Source organism: Hypanus sabinus, chromosome 1 (genome assembly GCF_030144855.1).
Source record: "Hypanus sabinus isolate sHypSab1 chromosome 1, sHypSab1.hap1, whole genome shotgun sequence".
Lineage (NCBI taxonomy): Eukaryota > Metazoa > Chordata > Chondrichthyes > Myliobatiformes > Dasyatidae > Hypanus > Hypanus sabinus.
In genome coordinates, this window is record NC_082706.1 from 201820349 (window position 1) to 201846048 (window position 25700).

Here is a 25700-nt window from a genome sequence, read left to right on the forward strand (position 1 = left end):
GAATATGATGCCCCCCACAATGCAATTACAACCATACTGCAAAATAAACAGAAGTATTGACCTTAAATACAGTATACAAACAACATGTACACATTTACACATCCTGATTACTAAACAAATGGAATAGTCTGCCCTGTATGGCAGGAAAGACACTGTAAAGCAAACCCATTATAAGAATATAGCAGGGACAAGGCATTGAAGTGTGCACATTCACCACAATGATACCAGAATGATAACGCAATGATTTTGTGTGTGTGTGTGTGTGTGTGTGTGTGTGTGTGTGTGTGTGTGTGTGTGTGTGTGTGTAAATGCTCCTGTATAAGTACTATATTTACTGAACACTCTCTATTGCAGGCATATATATATATAGCTATGGAGCCAAGACGTTTGCACAGTACCATTGTATTTTTATGTATTGCACTGTACTGCTGCCACAAATAATATAAATTTCATGATGTATGTGAGTGATGATAAACCTGATTCTGATATGGGTCTCTATTGTGGACTGAGAATGGGAAGGGGGCAGGAAGAGGGGAATCATGGTTGGGAAAAGGGGAAGTGAGGGAGAGGGAGTGGGTAGCACCAGAGAGACATTCTGTAATGATCAATAAACCAATTGTTTGGAATCAAATGACCCTGCTTGGTGCATCTGCACCCTCGCCACCTCCACCCCGGCACTTCCTCCCTGCCACCTGTACCACACCCCTCCTGTGGCCCTCCACCCTCACTATTCCCAACATTCTTTGCTCCTGCTAGAGTTACAAACTCGCTCTCTGCTCCATAGGAACCCTAGCTATCTATATGATCCAAAGACTTCGAAGTAGAATTTGGAATTTAAGGAAAGCTATTCACAAAAAAGGACCATCAGAATCATAATTCTCCAATTTCTGATAACATACTTTGTTTTTCCGCTCCCCATTCTAGTACCCCTCTCTCCTCTTCTCTTTACCTGCCCATCCATCACCTCCCTCTGGTGCCCCTCCTCCTTCCCTCTACTCCACGGTCCTATCAGATTCCTTCTTCTTCAGCCCCTTACCTCTTCCACCTATCACTTCCCAGCTTCTTACTTCACCCCTCTTCTCCCACCCACCTCAGCTGCTGAGTTACTCCAGCATTTTGCCTGCGTTGCTTAGAATCAGTTTTGTTATCACTGGTGTATGTCATGAAATTTGTTATTTTGTGGAAGCACATAGTGCAAAAACATAAAAAAGTCACAATGTTCACCTTAGAATAGAGGGATGTCCATTTAGAACAGAAATGAGGAGGAATTTCTTTAGTCAGAGAGAGGTAAATCTGTTGAATTTATTGTCACGGGCGGCTGTGGAGGCCAAGTCTTCGGGTATATTTAAGGCAGAGGTTGATAGGTTCTTGATTAGTCAGGGCATGAAGGGATACGGGGAGAAGGCAGGCCACAGGTCAGCACAGAGACGAGTAAATGTCATGGAGTAGTGAGCTGAACTGGCCTGTCCCTTGTCTCTAGCCCTGACACCCTGTCCTTTCCAGTCTGTCCCATCACTTAAATCATTCAAACTTCATGTTGTTCATTGCTCTCAGACCGGGACTTGGGCCACACTACTTTAATACGATCTCAAGCCCAGCCCTGCCACATCAATTCAGCCCACAACTCACCTTTCCAGTACAACTCGGTGCTTAAATCATCAAACTTGGGGTCTTTCCTGACTCCCAAGCCTCTGCTTCTCTCTGCTTCACTTCAGTTCTGCCATATTGAAATACCTCCAAGTACACTCCAGCAACCCCCCATTGACTCATTCCCCACTCTCTAGCCCAGACCCCTCTTCCTCCGAGACTCAAGAAAGAATTGTCACACTATGTCAAAGCGTCAAAATACTGCTTACTCAGTGTCCTGAAGAAGGGACTTCCCTCCGCGTTGATGCTGCCTGATCTGTTGAGTTCCTACAACTGAAAATTCCTCAAAACGCTGTAGGATTTATAGACTTTATATAGTCAGTCTTTTCACGTAAACTGATTCTGAAGCAATTTGATGCCATTGGAACAAAGGTACTCTGATTCAATGAGGACAACACAGTGGTTTGAGTAAATCTTAACAGTGTAGGTTTCCGCAAATAGAGCGAAGTGAGGCATTTTATGTTTAATGAACCCCGTAACACATTTATTGAACTCCAAAGCCTACACAACAAAAGTGCGCTAAGAAACTTTCACGTAAAAACATCATCCTGCCAGACCAGTCTCATAATGCAAAACCCCAACGCAATGTCAGAGATTGAGAATTACATATTTTTCTCCCAATTACATTTCCCTACAACACCAGTTGTAAGGTCAGGTGTCATTTCCTGCCGCTGTCTGTAAGGAGTTTCTAATTCTCCCCGTGACCCCGTGGGTTTCCCCCAGGTGCTCCGGTTTCCTCCCACATTCCAGCGATGTAAGGGTTAGGGTTAGTAAGTTGTGGGTATGCTACACTGGTGCAGAAACATCGCGACACTTGCAGGCTGACCTACCTGCACATGTTCAAGTCATTGACAAACAAAGCTAACCTAATATTTTTCTGTGCAGTCAGTCAAATTAGTAGGAAAATACGCACAAGACGCTGGAGGAATCCAGGTGGTCAGGCGGTATCTATGGAAAGGACTGAAGGGTCATCATTTTAAGCTGAGACCCTTCATCAGGACTTGGTCATTTATAACATATAACATATACATAACATATAACAATCACAGCACGGAAACAGGCCATCTCGGCCCTCCTAGTCCGTGCCGAACTCTTAATCTCACCTAGTCCCACCTACCCGCACTCAGCCCATAACCCTCCACTCCTTTCCTGTCCATATACCTATCCAATTTTACCTGAAATGACACAACTGAACTGGCCTCTACTACTTCTACAGGAAGCTCATTCCATACAGCTATCACTCTCTGAGTAAAGAAATACCCCCTCGTGTTTCCCTTAAACTTCTGCCCCCTAACTCTCAAATCATGTCCTCTTGTTTGAATCTCCCCTACTCTCAATGGAAACAGCCTATTCACGTCAACTCTATCTATCCCTCTCAAAATTTTAAATACCTCGATCAAATCCCCCCTCAACCTTCTACGCTCCAATGAATAGAGACCTAACTTGTTCAACCTTTCTCTGTAACTTAAGTGCTGAAACCCAGGTAACATCCTAGTAAATCGTCTCAGCACTCTCTCTAGTAGGGGTTTATTTTCTTTCCATCCAATCCTGAAACTTGGATGTGTTATTTAATTCAGTTTCTGCTTCATGCCTTGCTGTACTGCCTGTCGACGACATTTCAAGTAGTTTGCAAAGCGGAAATTTCGTATTTATTTATTTATTTATTGAGGTACCGCTCAGATCGGCCCTTCTGGCCCTTCGAGTTGTGCTGCCCCGCAATCCCACAATTTAATCCTAGCCTAATCACAGTACAAGTTACAATGATCAATTAACCTACCAACCGGTAGATCTTTGGACTGTGGGAGGGAACTGGAGCACCTGGATGGAGCCCATATGGTCATTGGGAGATCGTATAAACTTCGTACAGGCAGTGGTGGGAAATAAACGCAGGTCGCCTATACTGCATTGTGCTAACCAGTCCACTATCATGCCACCCCATGTTGCAGATTTACCTGTGAAATTAATCAAATAGCTCAACTTTAAATGTCTTGTAGTCAGTGACAGCGATCCTTATTTTTAGCAATTATGCAAAGCCAGCAGCTTAGTAACCCATTGAATTTGCAACTTAATTTGATTTTTGTTGTTTAGAATGTGTTTGTGATAATTGAAGCAATTTACCGTGTCCAGAATAAGAAGGCGGGAAGATGCCAGAATAAACAGTTCTGATGAAGGGTCTCAGCCCAAAACATTGACTGTTTATTCCTCCCCAGAGAGTCTGCCTAGTCTGCTGAGCTCCTCCAGCATTTTGTGTGTGTTGCTCTGGATTTCCAGCCACTGCAGAATCTCTTATGCTCTTGGAAATGCACAGAAGGGTTTGTGTGAGATACGTTTGCTCTTGATTGCTCTTGGTAAATTTTTCTACAGAAGTGATTTGCCATTGCCTTCTTCTGGGCAGTGTCTTTACAAGATGGGTGACCCCAGCCATTATCAATACTCTTCAGAGATTGTCTGCCTGGTGTCAGTGGTTGCATAACCAGGACCCATGATACGCACCAGTTGCTCCCATGCCTTCACATGACCTTTGTCGGGTGGGTGGGCTACACAGATGCTACACCTTGCCAAAGGGTAACCTGCAGGCTAGCAGAGGGAAGGAGCACCTTACACATCCTTTGGTAGATACGTACCTCCAACCCGCCATATATTCTTCAGTACATGATGCACCATCAATAACTCTCTGAGACGTGAGGCGAGATATCGGCTTTTATTGACTGGAAGAAAGAACAAGCAGCAATTGACCACCATGCTACATCCTGGAGACTGAGGGCAGGGCCCAGGCTCCAATCACCTTTATACCGGGGTCTGTGGGAGGAGCCACGGTCAGTGGGAGGGGCCACAGGAGCAGTCAGCAGGGGGACGTGTCCAGACAGGTATATGTAGTTCACCACAGTACACAAGTGTAAAGAACGAAATGATTGTTAACCAGATCGGATACAGCATAAAGAACACAATAAAAAACAAAAACTATATGTTAATAAATGTAAAAGCAATCATATACAGCACAATGTACAAGTAGATTTCTTGATATGATTTCAAAACATGGCAACAATATGGACTTTGGAGTCTGGATTTTTATATAAAGCTACCAATTTGATGACTAAGAATACTGGCCACGAGAGATGACACACCCAATTTATCCTTTATTTCTTCACAATAATCAGTAAAGGAAAATGAGAAGACATGTTCTGGATATAAAATTGGTGTGATGTTTTAAATCCATAGGTCACTGCATCTTGGTAATTCAGTACTGTGAAAATGTCTGAGAAAGGCATTCTGAGACAAGAGGATTCAGAAGATACTGGAAATGAGCAAAACACTGAGATTACTCCATCCTGCCAGGTAACATGCATCATTAACACTGAAAGCTTGGAAGTGGAGGAAAAAGAGAAGGGGAAAGAAGATAAATCAAATGAGACAAAGGCAGATCACCAGGTGAGGTGGTACAGTGGATATGTTTCTGAAACTCTGCTAATTCCATTATTTAATTTGGTTTTAATGCACAATAAGTTAATTTAATTTCTACGTATTATTTCAGCTCTTTTCTTCTAAATTATCAAGGTGACCCATTCATAAAAATCACATGTCATTCCTGACACAATAAGCATGTAGAACTGTCCATGCTCCAAGCCTTCCCTGGTAATAAGACCATAAGTTATAGGAGCAGAAGTGAGCCATTCAGCCCATCGAGTCTGCTCTGTCATTATATCATGGGCTGATCCAATTCTTCCAGTCATCCCCATTCCCCTGCTTTCACCCCATACTCGTCGATGCCCTGGCTAATCAGGAACCTATCTATCTCTGCCTTAAATACACCCAGTGACTTGTCCTCCACAGCCACTCGCAGCAACAAATTCCACAGATTTATCACCCTCTGACTAAAGTAATTTCTCTACATCTCTGTTCTAAAAGGACGTCCTTCAATACTAAAGTCGTGCCCTCTTGTCCTAGAATCCTCTACCATGGGAAATAACTTTGCCATATCTAATCTGCTCAGGCCTTTTAACATTCAGAATGCATCTATCAGATCCCCCTCATTCTCCTGAACTCCAGGGAATACAGCCCAAGAGCTGCCAGACGTTCCTCATTCCTGGAATCATCCTCGTGAATCTTCTCTGAACCCTCTCCTATGTCAGTATATCCTTTCTAAAATAAGGAGCCCAAAACTGCACACAATACTCCAAGTGTGGTCTCACGAATGCCTTATAGAGTCTCAACATCACACCTCTACTCCTATATTCTCGACCTCCAGAAATGAATGCCAACATTGCATTCACCTTCTTCACAACCAAATCAACCTGGAGATTAACCTTTAGGGTATCTTGCGCAAAGACTCCCAAGTCCCTTTGCATCTCTTCACTTTGAATTCTCTCTCCATCTAAATAATAGTCTGCCCATTTATTTCTTCCACCAAAGTGCATGACCATACACTTTCTGACATTGTATTTCATTTGCCACTTCTTTGCCCATTCCCCTAAACTATCTAAGTCTTTCTGCATTCTCTCTGTTTCCTCAACACTACCCACTCCTCCACCTATCTTTGTATCATCAACAAATTTAGCCACAAATCCATTAATGCCGTAGTCCAAATCATTGCTAGACATCGTAAAAAGCAGCGGTTTCAACACCGACCCCTGTGGAACTCCACTGGTAACCGGCAGCCATCCAGAATAGGATCCCTTTATTCCCACACTCTGTTTTCTCCACCCATGCTAGTAACTTCCCTGTAATTCCATGGGCTCTTATCTTGCTAAGCAGCCTCATATGTGGCACCTTGTCAAAGGCCTTCTGAAAATCCAAGTACACCACGTCTACTGTATCTCCTTTGTCTACCCTGCTTGTAATTTCCTCAAAGAATTGCAGTAGGTTTGTCAGGCAGGATTCTCCTTTCAGGAAACCATGCTGGCTCTGGCCTATCTTGTCATGTGCCTCCAGGTACTCCGTAATCTCATCCCTAACAATTGATTCCAACAACTTCCCAACCATTGATGTCAGGCTAATACGTCTATAGCTTCCTTTCTGCTGCCTCCCACTCTTCTTAAATAGCAGAGTAACATTTGCAATTTTCCAGTCATCCGGTACAACGCCAGGATCTATCGATTCTTGAAGGATAATCGTTATTGTCTCTGCAATCTCTTCAGCTACTTCCTTCAGAACCTGAGAGTTTGTTTCATCAGGTCCAGGAGATTTATCCACCCTCAGACCATTAAGCTTCCTGAGCACCTTCTCAATCATAGTTTTCACTGCACAAACTTCACTTCCATGACACTCTTGAAGAGTATGTTCTCCAACTCTTCCTCTGTTACATTGACAGCAACATTGCTGCTGCTTGTCAATGACCTTGACCTTGTCAATGTCATCAACTTTGCCCCCAACCTCCACACTGCCCTTAAATTCACTTGGTCTATTTCTGGCACCTCTCCCCCTTTCTCAATCTCTCTGTCTTCATCTCTGGAGGCAAGCTGTCTACTGACATATTTTATAAACCTGCTGATCCCCACAGCTATCTTGACTGTTTCTCTTCAGAAGCTTTCTACTGTGAAAGTGCTATTCCCTTTTCTCAGTTCCTTCATCTCCACCTCATCTGTTCCCAGGATGAGACTTTCCTTTCAGGACATCGAAATGTCCTTTTTCTTCAAATAACAGGGATTCCCTTACTTCACCATTGACACATTTTCCCGCTGCCTTAACAGTTCCTCTTGTTCTCATCTACCACAATATAAGCATTCACATCAAAGGTGTCATTCTCTGCCTTATCTGTCATCTTCAAGGGGATTTTGCCACCAAGTTCACCTTTACCTCACCTGCCCACTCTCCATTTTCTGCCGAGAACACTCCATCATGGACTCCCATGTCCATTCATCTCTCTCCACTAATCTCCCTCCTGGCAAATAACCCTGCAAGTGACAGAAATGCTACCCTGCCCATTCGTGTTCTCCATCACCTCCATTCAGGCTCCAAACGGTCCTTCCGTGTGAGGCAATACTTCACCTGTGAATCTGCTGGGGTCATCTATTATATCCAGTGCTCCTAAAACAGGCTGCTCTTCACTGGTGAGACCCAATATAAATTGGGGAAAAGCTTTGTCGAGCGCCTCCGCTCCAACCACCAAGAGCGGGATACCCAGTTGCCGACCACTTTAATTCTTATCCCTGTTCCAATTCTGACATGTCGGTCCACTGCCTGTCTTTTGCCATGATGAAGCCACTCTCAGGTTGGAGGAGCATCACGTTATATTCTGTCGACATAGCCTCCAACCTGATGGCATGAACATTGATTTCTCCTTCTGTCAACTTTCCTCTCCTCCTCTTCACTTCTCTTCAATTCCCCACTCTGTCCTCTTACCTCTTCTCCTCACCTGCCTATCAACTCCCCCTGGCCCCCCTCCTTCTTGCCTTTCTCTCATTGTCCACTCCTCTCCAATCAGATTCCTTCTTTTCCAGCTCTTTACCCTTCCCACCCACCTGGCTTCATCTATCACCTTCTAGCTAATCCTCCTTCCCCTCCTTCTCCTTTTTATTCTGGTATCTTCCCCCTTCCTTGCCAGTCCTGATAAAAGATCTCAGCCCAAAACATCAACTGTGTACTCTTTTCCACAACTGCCGTCTTACCTGCTGAGCTCCTCCCGCATTTTGTGTGTGTTGATCTGGATTTCCAGCATCCATAGAATCTCATTGTCACTGGATCTATCTAACTAGTGAACTTTCTTAACCTACCGAATATTGAAAGGTAACAAGAGAAAATCAGCAGATGCTGGAAATCCGAGCAACATTTCAATATTCGGTCGGTTAAGAAAGTTCACTCTTTAGATTCAGTGACAACGAGATTCTGCAGATGCTGGAAATCCAAATCAACAGACACAAAAGCATTTTGTGAATTTTGAAAGGCCTAGGTAGAGTGGACGTAGAGAGAATGTTTCCTATGGGAGGAGAGTCTAAGAGCAGAGGACACTGCCTCAGAATAGAGGGGCGTCCTTTTCGAACAGAGAGGAGGAGAAATTTCTTTAACTGGAGAGTGGTAAATCTGTGGAACTCTTTGCCACAGGCAGCCGTGGAGGCTGAGTATTTATGTATATTTAAGGCAGAGTTTGACAGATTTTTGATTGGTCAGGACATAAAGGGATATGGGGGGTGGGGGGGAGGCAAAGAGGAAAAATGGATCAGCCATGATGAAATGGCGGAGCAGACTCAATGTGTCAAATGGCCTAATTCTGCTCTTGTATTTTATAGTCTGTTGGTCTTTCTGACTGATCATGTTCCACAAGGACCTGCTGTTTGTAATTTTTATTAATGAGAAAGTGGAAGGGTGGGTTAGTAAGTTTTGAGATGACATGAAGACTTGAAGGTTAGTGGCGTTGTGGTTAGTGTAGAAGATTATTGTAGGTAACAATGGGATATTGTTAGGATGCAGAGCTTGGCTGAGGAGTTCAACCTGGAAAAGTGTGAAGTGATTCACTCAGAAAGGTCAAATTTAAAGCAGAATAGAGGGTTAATGGCAGGATTCATAACAGTGTGGAGGAACAGAGGGATCTTGGAGTTCACATCCATTGATCCCTCAAAGTTGTTGCACAAGTTGATAAGCTTGTTAAGGATGATTATGGCATATTGGCCTTCATTCATAGGGGGACTGAGTGCAAGAGCTATGAGGTAATATTACAGCTCTGTATAACTCTGGTTAGATCACACATGGAGTATTCTGTTCAGTTCAGGTTACCTCATTATAGGAAGGATGTAGGAGCTTTCGGCAGGGTGCAGAGGAAGTTTACCAGATTGCCACTTGGATTATGAGGATGGTAGAGTGAGCTAGGGGCTTTTCTCTTTGGAGTGACCAAGAATGATAGGTGATTTGATAGAGATGTACAAGACACTAAGAGGCATAGACTGAGTGAACAGCCAGGGACTTTTTCCCTGGGCAGAACTGGCTGATACAAGGGGGCATAAATTTAAGGTAAATGGAGGAGAGTATAGGGGGGATGGCAGAAGTATCTTTTTTACATAGAGAGTGGTGAGTATGTGGAATACCCTGACAGGGATGGAGACAGAGGCAGATACATTAGGGGCATTTCATTCTTAGATAGGTATATGGATGATAAAAAAAAAATGGAGGACTGTGTGAGAAGAATGGGTTAGCATGACCTTCAAGTAGGTTAAAGGGTCACACACATCGTGGACCAAAGGACCTGTTCTGGTGCTGTAATTTTCTGTATTTATAGTGGGTTGACTATAAAGGGTCAACACTACATCATGGGCCGGAGGGCCTGCTGGAGTTGTATTATTCTGCATTCTGAAGCTATCGGAAAATGAGAAATAAGGTTCATAGATTTTTGTGAAATCCAAAATGAATATTCATAACTAATTCACATTCCTAATCAATCATAACACGGTGTCTTTTTCTTAAAAGAGTAATATTTTTAATTTTCTTCTTGCCTTTGTCCAATGAGTGACAGTTGTTTTGTAATTTACTGCATAGAAACGAATGGGGCAGCAAAAGAAAAGAGCAAAGGTAGGCTGATTTTCTGTGTAAATGGATAATTGACTTGAGGTGATGGAATGAGTTAGTATCCACGTGAATGTGTCTTAATGCTGCATTGAAGGTGTGTTAGCATCCATAATTTAGTCAGCACTGTTCAGCTGATAATAGAAGCGTTGGCATGCAGAGCAGTCTTGTGTTCTTCATGTTGCTGTGTGTGAGTGTGTGCGTGTGTGTTCTCATTCACCTTGGTTTATAAATACATTCTACTTTCTGTGTCTGTGCATTAATGAAAACCTACACATTCAAGTTTCAACTGAGGTGACCAGTAGATATCTTTCTGAGTATTGCAATAAAGCTTTTTCAGCAAAAGTCAGGGAAAGAATTTCAAAGACTGAAATGAGATGTTATAAATTTTAAGCTTAAATTAAATATTATCCTGCCAGTTTTGTATGTGTAGTTTTATATATTTATCATGACTGTGAGACAAGTAATATGTATAAAATAATAAAATTTGAAATTATTGGGTCTTATGGTCTTTAGCCAACGTTCTGAGACCAACCATTGCTCTGAGCAGGAGATCTTTACACGCCCTGAAAACTGCGCAGCTTTTTAATAAAACATTATATAAAAGAAAATTCCAGCAACAAAGGCTATGTGCATGGAAGCATTTCAGTTATGATGTGGCCATGCACCTGCACAGCTTAGAGTGAACAATGTTTGTATGTGTCCCAGTGTAATCTCCAGAATGAAATTAAAGGAGAAATTAGTGTACGTATACAATATTTATAGTGAAAAAATGCAGACCAACACCTGGATGCAACCCCTTCCAACAACTTGAAGATTAATCATCCGCTCCAATTACATTGCATTCATATACAGGGAAAAGGTAGAAGATTAAGGCTCAGAGGGAAAATGCATCTGTCATAACAAGATGGCAGAGGAGACTCATTGGGCCAAATGGCCTAAATCTGCTCCTGTATTTTATGGTCTTATATCATTTTTTGAGCAAATCTTGCACAGAACTACTAGTCAAGGTTTAACTGTACTATTTACTGAGCTTTATATGTAAACTTAAGAGATTTTTATTGAATTGGCTGATCTCACGAACATCTAACATTCTTTAGAGCACAGTCTTTCCAAAGTTCAAAGTATATTTATTATCACAGTATGTATACTATAAGATTTGCCTTCTATGAGGCAACCACAAAACAATAGATTCCATTAAAAAGACAGTCAAACAGCCAACATGCTAAAAAAAGAACAAATCATGCAAGCAATAAAATTAAGCAAATAACATTCCAAGCTAAAGTTCATGAAAGTGAGTTCACATCCATGAAGTCAGTCATTAATACAGCCGGCCCAGGAGCCCATTAGTTGCAGGTCACATTATCGCAGTTCAACGCAGAGATGAGACTTCCCGATGTTCATCTCAGTAATTAGGATCCTGCTAATGGGTGGAAGGAGGCCAGTATTTAAATATCATACCTAGAGTGGATTGCCACATGAAGATGAAGTCCAGATCTGAGCCAGTTGGGAAGCGACAAGATGCTCTGGTAGCTTATTGAGATATACTGTACAGCTTGCAATAGATCCTCCTGGCCCTTCGAGCCGCACCACCCAACAACCCCACTTTAAACCTAACCTACTCATAGGACAATTTACAATGACCAATTCACCTTCTCGGTACATCTCTGGACAGTGGGAGCTCCTGGAAAAAAATTCATATTTTCCATCGGGAGGATGTACTTAAACCCATCGCCCCAGCTGGGGCATTGGCCACCAACAACAGCTCACCAGGGTCCTCTGTCCTGAGCTATCCTTTCAAATTGTAGCCCATCTTTGAAAATCCTTTCTCTCCCAGGGATGAGGTAATTGGAGCTACTGTTGCTGTTTCTGTAGCACTGGGTTTTTACAGGATGGGATTGCTAGTCCCATGACTAAGACTTGTCCTTACACAGCTGAGCTTGGGACCGTCCATGGTGGAGTTGGAAAGAACTGCAGACAGTATTACTTAAACTGCCCAGGTCATATTCAGTTATCTTATGTAGAACCACTTACATACAAGAATTGCCCACATTATCATGAAATACTGAACCCTTCTATAAAGTAATACATTTGTAGAAATTTGTAAGGGTGATCATGGTCTTTCTACAACCATGATTGTTCTTGGCATTTTTTTCTACAGAAGTGGTTTATCATTGCCTTCTTCTGAGCAGTGTCTTTACAAGACTGGTGACCCCAGCCATTGTCAATACTTTTCAGAGATCTTCTCCCTGGCATCAGTGGTCACATAACCAGGAATCGTGTTATGCACCAGCTGCTTATACGACCATCGACCACCTGCTCCCATGGATTCACGTGACCCTGCCTGGGGGGGGGGGGGGGGCAGAGCTACAACTTGCCCAAGGGTGACCTCCAGGCTCTCGGAGGGAAGGAGCACTTACACCTCCTTTGGTAGAGACATATATCTACCCTGCCTCCCTTTCCTTCATCCACATATCAATAAAAGTTGACCCAGTTATGTGTGGCAGCTCTTAGTTTTCAGGTGAGTACAAAGCAAAATCAACTGTGCAAACTTTAATGGATATTACAATCTTTCTCAATCATTCCATTCCTACACAGGGGCAATTGATTAATAATCTGTCTGCAGATTAATGACCAGATTCATACGACATGGCACATAATGAACTGATGGACGAAGGAAATTATACTCTATAGATTGCTGCTGTTGTCTGCTCCATTTTAAAACTCCCAGTAACACATGCATCCCATTGCCACTCAAAATCACACCAAAAATTGTGTGTTTTCTAACTTATACCAAGTACTGTGCTGTTCTTCAGCACAATAACTGCAGCCTTCCTCCCATTTGTCATGGAAAGTCCTGTGGCATAGAATGTTAATTACATTTTTTTCAGCTATTTGCCATCTTAGATTTTTTTTGTTTTTCGAGTAATATGCAGTGGCCATTATTTCTGGGCTGTTGAATTTTCCTTCAGAAATTCAGCTAGGCTCTTCCAGCTGTTACCCGTCCTACATCCTGTTGGGATGTACTGTATCTAGGGAATGTTGGACGATGTCACTCCTTGTGCAGCAATCTTTTTCCAGCACTGGAGGAGAATGTAGACTACATTGTTCTGAGACCCACCCAGGGGTTCTAGGTCTCCACATGCAATGCTGGATTACAAGGCCCCCTTGTCAGGTAAGCCCCATATTTACCCTACATCTTTCTGCAGCCTTATTCTGCCCTCTCTCTTCCTCCCCTCATTCCATTGTTGAGGTTCATGAATCAGTACTAAGTACACAATCATCTCATTGCAAATATTCCTAGTTCTGATCATAATCGCTGAGACCACACCGAATCCCAGTGAACTAATCATCTCAAAGCCCCGTCTTAATTACTTACACAGCTGACCATCACATTGTCCAATCCTGTCCACTAATGCCACATCTCATTACCTTTGCCCTGCAGAATTTATGGATGCAGCCCAGTTCAGCACAAACAGATCCCTCCCCACCACTGAGAATACCTACAAGGACAGTTGCTGCAAGAAAGCAACATCCATTATCAAAGAACCCACCGACAAGGCCATGCTTTCTTCTCACTGCTGCCATCAGGAAGCAGGTAGAGGAGCCTTAGGTTCCACACCACCTGGTTCAGGAACAGATATTACCCCTCAACCACTAGGCTCCTGAAACAGGGTGGATAACTTCACTCACCTCAACACTGAACTATTCCAAAAGCTATGGACTCATTTTCAAGTACTCTGCGACTCATGTTCTCAGTATTTTTTAATTCGCAGTTTGTCGTCTTTTGTTATACATGTATAGTTTTTTTCATAAATTCCATTATATTCCTTTATTTCCTTGTAATTGCCTGCAGGGAATTTAATCTCAAAGTAGTCAAGACAATAAATCTACTTTGACTTTGACTTAAGAGATCAGATCCTCATTGGCAGCACAATGCCAGACCAATACCCAATGTGCAAAAGACCATAAGGCGTAGGAGCCATTTCATCATACAAAAATACAACTGCAGATGCTGTGAATATGTACACAACGCTGGAAGAACTCAGCAGCTCAGGTAGCATCCATGAGAAAAGAGTAGCCAGCATTTCGGGCCGAGACCCTTCATCAGGAATGGGGGGGAAGAGAGGGCCGAAGCCCAGTAATAGAGATAGGGGAGGGGGTAGGGCCTAGAGGCGCCAGGTGGAAAACCAATCAGAGGAAAGATAAAGGGGGGGAGGGGATAAGCATGAAAGAACTGTAGAGATAAAGAAGCAGAAAATTGAAATGGGAGAGAGGCAGAGAGGGACCTGGGATAGGGGGAGGGAGAGGGGGAGGGAATTACCGGAAATTGGAGAATTCAATATTCATACCACCAGGCTGGAGGCTACCCAAACGGTAGATGAGGTGTTGCTCCTCCAACCTGAGTTTGGCAAATGCTACACCTGTCCCCACACCTCCCCCCTCACCACCATTCCGGGCCCCAGACAGTCCTTCCAGGTGAGGCAACACTTCACCTGCGAGTCTGCTGGAGTCGTCTATTGCATCCGGTGCTCCTGGTGCAGCCTCCACTACATCAGTGAGACCCGACGCAGATTGGGGGACTGCTTTGTCAAGCACCTCCGCTCCGTCTGTCACAACAGACAGGACCTCCCGGTTGCAACTCACTTCAACTCTGCCTCTCATTCCCATCTAGGTATGTCCATACATGGCCTCCTCTACTGCCATGATAAGGCTAAACTCAGGTTGGAGGAGCAACACCTCATCTACCATCTGGGTAGCCTCCAGCCTGGTGGTATGAATATTGAATTCTCCAATCTCCGGTAATACCCTCCCCCTCCCCCTCCCCCTTCCCCTATCCCAGGTCCCTCTCTGCCTCTCTCCCGTTTCAACTTTCTGCTTCTTTATCTCTACAGTTCTTTCATGCTTATCCCCTCCCCCCCCTTTATCTTTCCTCTGATTGGTTTTCCACCTGGCGCCTCCAGGCCCTACCCCCTCCCCTATCTCTATTACTGGGTTTCGGCCCTCTCTTCCCCCCCCATTCCTGATGAAGGGTCTCGTCCCGAAACATTGGCTACTCTTTTCTCACGGATACTGCCTGGCCTGCTGAGTTCTTCCAGCGTTGTGTACGTAGCCATTTCATCATGTCTGATCCATTTCCCTCTCAACCCCAATCTCCTGCCTTCTCCCCATAACGCTTAACTCCCTGACTTATCAACCTCCACCTTAAATTCACCCGGTGACCTGGCCTCCACAGCCACCTGTGGCAATGAATTCCACTGATTCGCCTCCCTCTGGCTAAAGAAATTCCTCCTCACCTCTGTTCTCAGTCTATTGTGAGCAACACACACAAAAACGCAGCAGGCCAGGCAGCACCTATAGGGAGAAGCACCGTCGACGTTTCGGGCACGGTGCTTCTCCCTATAGATGCTGCCTGGCCTGCTGTGTTCCACCAGCATTTTGTGTGTGTTGTTGCTTGAACTTCCAGCATCTGCAGATTTCCTCGTGTTTGCTTCTATCGTGAGGTTGTGCCCTCTGGTCCGAGACTCCCCCACTATAGGAGTCATCCTCTCCACATCCACTCTACCCAGACCTTTCAGCATTCAATGAAATTCCCCCTCTTTCTTCTGAATTCCAGCGAGTTATGGCCCAGAGCCATCAAATGATAAGCCTCTCATTTCCAGAATCGTTTTTGAACACCCCCTCTGAACCCTCTCCAATGTCAGCACATAAGAGGCCCAAAACTGTTCACAATATTCCAAGTGAGGCCTCAGCAGTGCTTTACAAAAGTGTGTCAAATAATTGTCAATGTCACCAGCTCTCCACTCTATACCTCCACCACCCTGCCCTCAAGGCAGCTGAATGAGAGTTCCCCAGGGTCATGTCCACGGCTTGCAGCACTAGGTCACTTGCTTAGCAAACCATGAATCAGCACACGGAACTGTGGCCATTACAGAGGCACATGGATGTTCAATGTTCCGTGCTCTGATGTTTTAGAAAAGATTGCGACAGGGGTGGAGTGCATTCTACTACTGATTGACTGATTGATTGGTTGACCATCGTATCAGACAATGACAGTAGAAACCTGTGCAGGAGAGGTTTTAAAGTGGAAAAGCCGATACACTGGGGCAGTTCTTCCCTCTTGACCTCGGAAGTCTAAGTCCAGTGGCATGAGTGGCCATCACAACGGGGTGCTTCCTTGGATTCAGCAAATGACCATGACGACTCCTGTGTCTTGTCATGCCCTTTGCTCTCCGTGGAGCATGGCAGACCTCACTGTTGATCTCCTCCGCCCAATCCACCAGAAACGAGTTCACATGTCACGACAGGCACATCCTTATCTCATTGGGGTATGGGGCACACTGGCTACCCATACCCGGTTCAGCCCAGCTGTTGAAGCGGTGTAGCGTGGTGTGGCCGCCGTCGAATGCAAACAGCTACTTGGAGCCAAAGGAGAGTGAGCTGCCCTGAAAGAGACATGACAAGCCCCTTCACCAGAGGTGCTGCCCCTTCCAGTACACCCCCGACACCCCATGTTTCACGACTAGTGAGGGACAATTTCGCAGCCACACTCAGATGTAACAGATTGCAGGCTCATCCATTGAGCCTGTATGTGAAGAGCTCAAAAAATCATAAGAAAGATAAAATCACACTGATGGGATTGTACCACGGACCCACCAAGACATTGAGAACAGATATGCAGGCAGATTTTTCAGAATCAGAATCAGGTTTAATATCATTGGCATAGGTGGTGAAATTTCTTGTTTTGCAGCAGTACATTGCAATACGTAATAATGAACTAACTATAAGTTGCAATAAGAAATATATATTTTTAAATTAATTAAGTAAGTAGTGCAGAAAGAGAGTATAAAAATACTGAGGTAGTGTCCATGGGTTAATTATCCCTTCTGAAATCTGATAGGCGGCACATAAACGTAGCAGTTAGTACAATTACTTCACAGCATCAGCAGTCATCAATCAGGTTTCAATTCCCGCTGCTGCCCGTAAGATATTTCAGACACTGAGTGCTCTGATTTCCTACCAGATTCCACAGACATACAGTTAGGGTTAATAAATTGTGGGCATGCTATGTTGGCACTGGAAGCGTGGTGCCATTTGCGGGCTACCCCCAGTAGAGCCTCTCTGATTTGATATGACACGAAGTATTTCACTGTAAGTTTGAATGTTTCATTCTGCATGTGACAAACACAGCGTTGTGCAAAAGTCCTCAGCACATATACTGAGGCAGGATGCTGAAGACTTTTGCACAGTACCACAATTGTCAATGTGGAGCAAAAAGCGAGTTTGTAAATCTGGCGGGAGCAAAGGATGTTGGGATTGGCGAGGGTAGAGTGCCAGGAGGGGTGTGTGGCAGGTGGCAGAGAATGAGTGCGAGGGGTGCGGGGTGGTATGAGTGTGGTCTCACTCAGAACTGAGACCCCAGGCAAGGGCATTTGATTCCAAACAATTGGTTTAGTGATCATTACAAAATGTCTCTCTGGTGCCTCCCACTTCCTCCCCTTTCCCTTCCCTTTTTCCCCAACCTTGATTCCCCTCTCCCTGCCCCCTTCGCACTCTCAGTCCACAATAGAGACCCAAATCAGAATCAGGTTTATCATCACTCACATATGTCATGAAACACTGAGCTGTGCCTAAGACTTTTGCACAGTACTGTATTTTGTCAACGTGGAGCAGAGAGCGAGTTTGTAAACCTGGCGGAAGCAAAGGAGATTGGGAATGGTGAGGGGGGAGTGGGACAGGTGGCAGAGAAGGAGTGCCAGGGGCAGGGCGTGGCGCAGGTGCAGACACACCCAGCTTGAGACACCAGGCAAAATCATTACATACAAAAAGGCTGGATGGACTCAGCAGGTCTGGCAGCATCCGTTGAAAGGAGCAGTCAACGTTTCAGGCCGAGACCCTTCGTCAGGACTAAAGAAGGAGGGGGCAGGGGCCCTATAAAGAAGGTGGGGGGAGAGAGGAATGCGCCAGGTGAAAAACCAATCAGAAGAAAGAACAAGGGGTGGGGGAGGGGAAGCATGGAGGGGATAGGCAGGAGAGGTGAAGAAGGAATCTAAGAGGAAAGCACTGTAGGTAGTAGAAGAAGGCAAAGTCATGAGAGAGGTGATAGGCAGCTAGAAGAGGAGACAGAGTGAAGGTGGGATGGGGGGGGGGAGAGGGAGGGAATTACTCAAAGTTGGAGAATTCGATGTTCATACCAAGGGGCAAAATCATTTGATTCCAAACAATTGGTTTATTGATCATCACCGAATGCTCTCTGGTGCTTCCTGCTCCCTCCCCTCTCCCTTCCCCTTTTTCCAACCATGATTCCCCTCTCCCTGTCCCCTTCCCACTCTCAGTCCACAACAGAGACCCATATCAGAATCAGGTTTATCATCACTCACATATGTCATGAAATCCGTTTCTTTCTTTCTGGCAGCAATACAGTGGAATACGTAAAATTACTACAGTACTGTGCAAAAGTCTTTGGCACTCTCACTACATATTCGTGCCTAAAACTTTTGCACAATACTGTAAAACTAATCTACTCTCTTTAGAGACAGGTATAAAATCAGTGGGGTTGTTGCTATATATGTCGTCAACTTCCCCAGTATAGACAGGAACTACCTTTGTGCAAGAAGGTAGAATTCATTAGTTGCATCCAAGAGAGATGTTTAAAACAGAACATGGATGGTTCAACAAGAGGAGGGACAGACCTGAGGCTGGTGTTGTTAGCCTGGCCAGGTGGCTGACCTTCCAGTGGTTGAACAGTTAGGGAACAGAACAGTGACCTCAGCTGCTGAAGATTTTAAGACAGTTATGTTTTTAAGGATATGCATGTATTTTGTTGAAAAGTATTAAACAGGGGAAGGGCACAATGAAAGAGTAACACACACAAAACACTGGAGGAACTCAGCAGGTCAGGCAGCATCGATGGAGAAGAGTAAAAAGTCAATGTTTCGGGACGAGACCCTTCATCAAACCTCTTCAACAGAACAGAGAGAGTATTGGGCTGGAACTAGTGAGAATTAATTGGCTGATTTTAGACAGATCTACATCTGACATGTGGAGGGTGTTAAAAGACCAGATGCGCAGAGTACAGGACAAGTATGCACCTGTCAGAAGGAAGGACAGGATGGTAAAGAAAGAGAACCTTGGATGTTGAGAGAGGTGGTGAATTTAGTCAAGAATTTAAAGGAGGCATAGGTAAGTTTAAGAAGCTAATATCAAACTGAGGATTATAAAGAAGCCAGGACAGAACTTTATGGGGGAGTCAGGAGAGTCAGATGGGGCCACAAAAAGTCCCTAGCAGATAGGATTAAAGAGAATCCCACCGTGTGCTATACATACTATACACTAAGAGCAAGAGGATAACTCAGAGGTGGGTAGGACCATGCAAGGATAAGGAGGGATATGTGCTTGGAAGTGGAGGATGTAGATGATGTCCTAAACAAGTACTTTGTGTCAGTAATCACCAAGTAAAAGGACGTGGACGTGTGATCAGTGTGGATCATACTAATATTCTGAGATAAAGAAAGAGGTAGTATTGGTTTTCTTGAAGAACACTAATTAGATCATTCCCCAGGGCCTGAGATAGGATATAGACTGGGTTATTGAGAGGAAAGTGATGAAATTGCTGAGGCCTTGTCCATGATCTTCATGTCCTCCCTCACAGGCAAAGTCCCAGAGCACTAACAAAGAGCTAATGTTCTGTTATTCAAGAAAAAAAATGGGGATAATCCAGGAAATGATACACTGGTGAGTCTCATACTTGTGACAGGGAAGCTAATGGAGCAAACTCGATGGGTCAAATGACCTAATTCATTTTCTATATCTTACAGTCTTAAATTTTCTGCTGGTAAAATACTCTATTATAATTACAATGTTTACTTATTTCCTCCATCACAAATTATATTCGTGCATAGAGCTCTGAAGATTATTCTTTGTAACTGTGGCATTTTGTCCTTTCAGTCTAAACAAGAGAGCTTGCAACAATTTCCACATTCAAAGCTCAAAGTAAACTTATTACTTAACTACATATACATACACAACCCTGAGATTCGTTTTCTTGCGGGCATACTCAACAAAATCTAAGAACCATAATAGAATCAATGAAAAACCACACCCAGCAGGGTAGACAGACAACCTCTGTGCAAAATACAACAATCTTTGCAAATACAAAGGAAAAAAAATAATATGTATGCAATAACTACATGAGATGAAGAGTCCTTGAAAGTGAGTCCAAGGGTTGTGGGAACATTTCAGTGATGAGGCAAGTGAAGTTGAGTGAAGTTATCTCCACTGGTTCAAGAGCCTGACAGCTGAGGGGGTAATCATTTTTCCTGAACCTGGTGGTATGGGTCCTGAGGCTCCTGTACCTTCTTCCTGATGGCAGCAGTGAGAAAAGGGTGTGATCTGGGTGGCGGGGGCCCCTGTTGATGGACACTGCTTTCCTGTGACAGTGTTCCATGTAAATATATATTCATCTGTACCCTTTCAACTGCCAGCACACCTTTTCTTGGCTGAGGGGCCCAAAACTGCTCACAATACTCTGTGCAGTCTGACTAATGCCTTATAAAGCCTCAGCATTATATCATTGCTTTTATATTCTAGTCCTCTCGATATGAATGTTAACATTGCATTTGCCTTCCTTACCTCTGAGTCAACCTGCAAGTTAACTTGTAGGGAACACTGCACGAGGACTCCCGAGTCCCTTTGCACCTCTGATTTTTGAATTTTATCCCTATTTGGAAAATAGTCCACGCCTTTATTCCCTCCGCTAAAATGCATGACCACACACTTACTAACATCATATTCCATCTGCCACTTCTTTGCCCATTCCCTTAATTTGTCTAGGTCCTCTGCAGATTCCCTGCTTCCTCAACACTACCCACTCTTCCATCTATTTTCATATCATCTGCAAACTTGGCCACAAAGCCATTAATTCCTTCATCCAAATCATTGACGTATATCCCAAAAAGATACAGTCCCAACTCTGACCACTGTAGAACACCACCAGAAACTGACCAGAAAAGGTCCCCTTTATTCCCACACTTTGCCTCTTGCTAGTCAGCCAATCTTCTATCTATTGCTAGTGTCTTTCTTGTAATACCATGGGCTCTTATCTTGTTCAGCAGACTCATGTGTAGAACCTTGCCAAAGGCCTTCTGCAAATCCAAACAAACAAAATCCACTTTGTCTATTCTGCCTGTTATTACCTCAAAGAATTCCAACAGATTTCTCAGGCAAGACTTCCCCTTTAGAAAACCATGCTGGTTTTGAAATGCCTCCAATCATGTGCTTCCAAGTGCTCTGAAACCTCAATCTTAGTCAGTCCTTCTCCAACCTCTGAGATCAGTCTAATTAGCCTATAATTTCCTTTCTTCTGCCTTCCTCCTTTCTTAAAGAGTGGAGTGACACTTGCAATTTTCCAGTCCTCAGGAACCACTTTGGAATCTAGTGCTTCTTGAAAGATCATTACTAACATCTCCACAATCTCACTAGCTATTTTGTTCAGAACCCTAGGGTGTAGCCCATCTGGTCCAAGTGATTTACCTTCCTTTAGACTTTTTAGCTTTCCAAGTTCCTCCTCCTTAGTAATAGCAACGACACTCATTTATGCTCCCTGGTAGTCTTGCATTGTGGCATTCTGCTAATGTCTTTCACAAAGAAGACTGGCGCAAAACATTAGTTCAGTTCATCTGCCATTTCTTTGTTTCCCCACTACTACCTCTAAAATGCCTTTCCCCTAGTGGATTCAAATACAAGCTGCTCTAAAAAGTCATCCAGTTACAACCTGATTTTCCCAATCTAACTGTATATTGAAATCCCCCATGATTGTCGCAACATTGCCCTTTTTACTTGCCCTTTCTATCTCCCATTGTAATTTATAGACCACATTCTGGCTACTGTTCAGAGGCTGGAATATAACTTCCATCAAGGTCTTTTTACCCTTGCAGTCTCTTAACTCTACCCACAAAGACATTACATCTCTCGATTCTATGTCAGCTCTTTCTAAGGATTTGATTTCACTTTTTTACTAACAGGGCCACCCTACCCCCTTTGCCAACCTGCCTGTCCTTTCAGTGCAATGTGCATCCTTGGATATTAAGCTCCCAACTGTTACCTTCTTTCAGTCTCAACTCAGAGATGCCCACCATAACTATTGATCTCTAACAGCACTTCAAAATCACCTACCTTATTCCATATGCCACATACATTCAAATGTAACACCTTCAGTCCTGTGTTCATCACCTTTTTTTATTTTGGCCCCTTGTTACAATTTAACTCATCCAACTGACTGCAATTTTGCCCTATCATCTTTCTGTCCTTCCTCACAGTCTCACTACACACTGCATCTACTTGTATACCAACCACCCCATCCTCAGCACTATCACATCCCCTTGCCAAATTAGTCTAAGCCCTCTCCAACCGCTCTATCAAACCTGCCAGCAAGAATAGTTGTCCCCTTCGGCCGGTGGCGCAGTGACATCAGCGCCGGACTCTGAAACGGAGGTTCCCAGGTTCGAATCCAGTCCAGCCGTTCCCGAGTACGCTTTCCATCCGTGCCGGGTTGAGTGTTGAGCTCACAACTCAACCTCGTAAGATAAAGAAAAATACTGCAAAATGTCTGTATGAGGAGTGGCGCGCCACACAGTCTTTCTTGTGAGGCATGAAAATGCCCAACGCCGGCCTCTCAGGCCTGAGTCGACGTCATCATCGTCATCAGTTTCCGGTGTAACCCCGAACGTTTGGTACAGGTCATACATTCCCCAGAAGAGATCCCAATGACCCAGAAATCTGAAATCCCTCTGCCCCCTGCGCCAGTTCCTCAGCCACACATTGATTTGCCAAATCATCCTATTTTTACCCTCATTGGTGCACCATGACAAGGGTAACAACCCTGGAGATCATACTTCTCAGCTTTCTACTTAACTGCCTATATTCTCTCTTAATTGGTACCCACATGTACCATGACCTCTGGTTGTTCTCCTTCCCCCTTTAGAATACTGTGGACACAGTCTGAGACATCCCTGATCATGGCTCCTGGGAGGCAATATACCATCCTGGTATCTCTTTCACTTCCACAGAATTTGCTTTCTGCTCTTCTAATTATGGAATACCCTATCACTATTGCACTCCTCTTCTCTGCACCTTCTGAAATGCTACCAGAAACTACTTCCATTGCTGTTCTGCTGTCAACCCTGCTAGTAACCCTTTCTAATTAACTTTGGCCCGCTCCTCTCTCATTTCTCTGTAATTCCCTTTACTCTACTATAATACTGATACATCTGACTTTAGCTTTTCCCTCTGAAAGTGCAGGGTGAATTCTATCATGTTGTGATCATTGTCTCCTAAGGGGTCCTTTATCTTAAGCTCTCTAATCAAATTTATTTCATTACAGTGGGCTCAACCACAAGCTGCTCTGGAAACCCATCTCATTGGCATTCTACAATTTCCCTCTCTTGGGATCCAATTTGAAACTGATTTTCCCAATCTGCCATCATATTGAAATCACCCACGACTATCATAACAATGCTCTTCTTAGATAGCTTTTCTATCTCATGTTGTCATTTGTATCCCACATTTTGGTTACTGTGCAAAGGCCTGACAAGTGTTTTTGTCCACAGAACTGCCGCTTGCTGTTTTTTGCATCATTCTTTGTTAACTCTAGAGATTGTTGTGCGTGAAAATCCCAGGAGATCAGCATTTTCTGAGATACTCAAACCACCCCATCTGGCACCACCAATCATTTCACAGTCAAAGTCACTTAGATCATATTTCTTACCCATTCTGATGTTTGGTCTGAATAATAACTGAACCTCTTGACCACTTCCGCATTCTTTTATGCATTGAGTTGCTGCTACCTGATTGGCTGATTAGATATTGGCATAAATGAGCGGGTGCACAGAAGTACCTAAAAAAGTGACCACTGACTACTATTTGTGTTTTTGGAAACTGTGATTAAAAACAAACAAGAAGTTTATTATTGCTTTAGTCAGCTGCACCTTATGTGTTTTAATTTTGAATTTATTCTAAAATGAAATCCAGTAGAAAATTAAATTGCCTTAATTACTAAATGTTGTACAAAGGTTTTAGTAATTTGAAATTTACAGTTCTGTGCAAAAGTGTTTGGAACATATAGATATATACATACGTATATATAGCTATAGAACCTAAGACGTTGGCACAATACCATGGTAATTTTATGTATTGCTCTGTAATATTGCCACAAAAAATACCAAATTTCATGACATATGTGAGTGATGATAAACCTGATTCTGATATGGGTCTCTATTGTGGACTGAGAGTGGGAAGGGGGCAGGGAGAGGGGACTCATGGTTGGGAAGGGAGAGACGAGGGATTGGGAAGCACCAGTGAGACATTCTGTAATAATCAATAAACCAGTTGTTTGGAATCAAATGACCTTGCCTGGTGTCTCAGCGCCAGATGCATCTGAATCCATACCACCCTGCCCCTGGCACTTCTCTGCCACCTGTCCCACACCCCTCTCCACCCTCACCATTCTCCACACGCCTTGCTCCTGCCAGATTTGCAAACTGCTCTCTGCTCCATGTTGACAAATAGTGCACTGTGCAAAAGTCTTAGGTATCCTGACAATATATATGTGTCTAAGACTTTTGCACAGTACAGTATATTCAAATGTTCAGAAAACAGTTGAATCAAAAAAAAAAATAACAAAAAAAAATCACTCAGAATCAAAATTAGAATCAGAATCAGGTTTATTATCACTGACATATGTCACGGAATTTGTTATTTTCCAGCAGCAGTACAGTGCAACACATAAAATATGCAATAAATTACAATAAAATTATATATAAAAATTAAATAAGTACTGAAAAAAAGAGAGCAAAAATTGTGAGGTAATTTTTATGGGTTCATTCACCATTCAGAAATCTGATGGCAGAGCTGAAGAAACTGTTCCTGAAACACCGAGTGTGTGTCTTCAGGCTCCTGTATTTCCTCTCTGACAGTGGCAATGAGAAGAGGGCATGCCCTGGATGGTGAAGGTCCTTAATGACAGATGCCGTCTTTTTGTGACATCACTTCCTGAAGATGTCCTCTGCAGTGGAAGGCTGGCTGAGTTTGCAACCCTCTGCAAATTTTACAATCCTGTTCAGTGGCCCCTTAAGTTTGAGGCTTGATTGTGTCTCACTTCTGCATGTTGCTGTTGTTTAGGTATCAATGGCTAAATAATAGATATGTGTGATGAACTGTCGATTTTCTATGTGCTCTGTAAAGTTTCCAGAATATGAACAATATTTAATTTCAGTTCATTCTCAGCTGTCTTGTGTTTTAACAATGTCCTTTTTGTCTTATCTTTCTTGAAAACTTGTATGTTCCATTTGAATACCTCGCACAAAATGAGAAATAAAATTCATAATCTTGCTTTAGCAACATGCCACATGATGTTCTCAGAATGTGATAGATTTTATTCAAAATATCTTAATCTTAATAAAAGGAATTTATTTAATTTGCAATTTATTTCACACCAAATCTCAGTTTCCATTATGAAGCTTGTAATCTCACAGCAGTGTGCTGATGTTTTCAAAATGCCTGAGCTA

The 25700-nt window shown here is 43.5% G+C and overlaps 1 protein-coding gene across 1 annotated transcript in view; it reads left to right on the forward strand.

Moving 5' to 3' along the window:
- The window catches only part of arpp21 (cAMP-regulated phosphoprotein, 21), a 323923-nt gene that overhangs the window by 158846 nt on the left and 139377 nt on the right, over positions 1 to 25700 (forward strand). The window contains exons 3-4 of the mRNA XM_059984261.1: positions 4867 to 5076; positions 10111 to 10143. Of these exons, the coding sequence (XP_059840244.1) occupies positions 4900 to 5076; positions 10111 to 10143 (210 nt within the window). The 5' untranslated portion in view covers positions 4867 to 4899. The remainder of the gene's footprint in view (positions 1 to 4866; positions 5077 to 10110; positions 10144 to 25700) is intronic.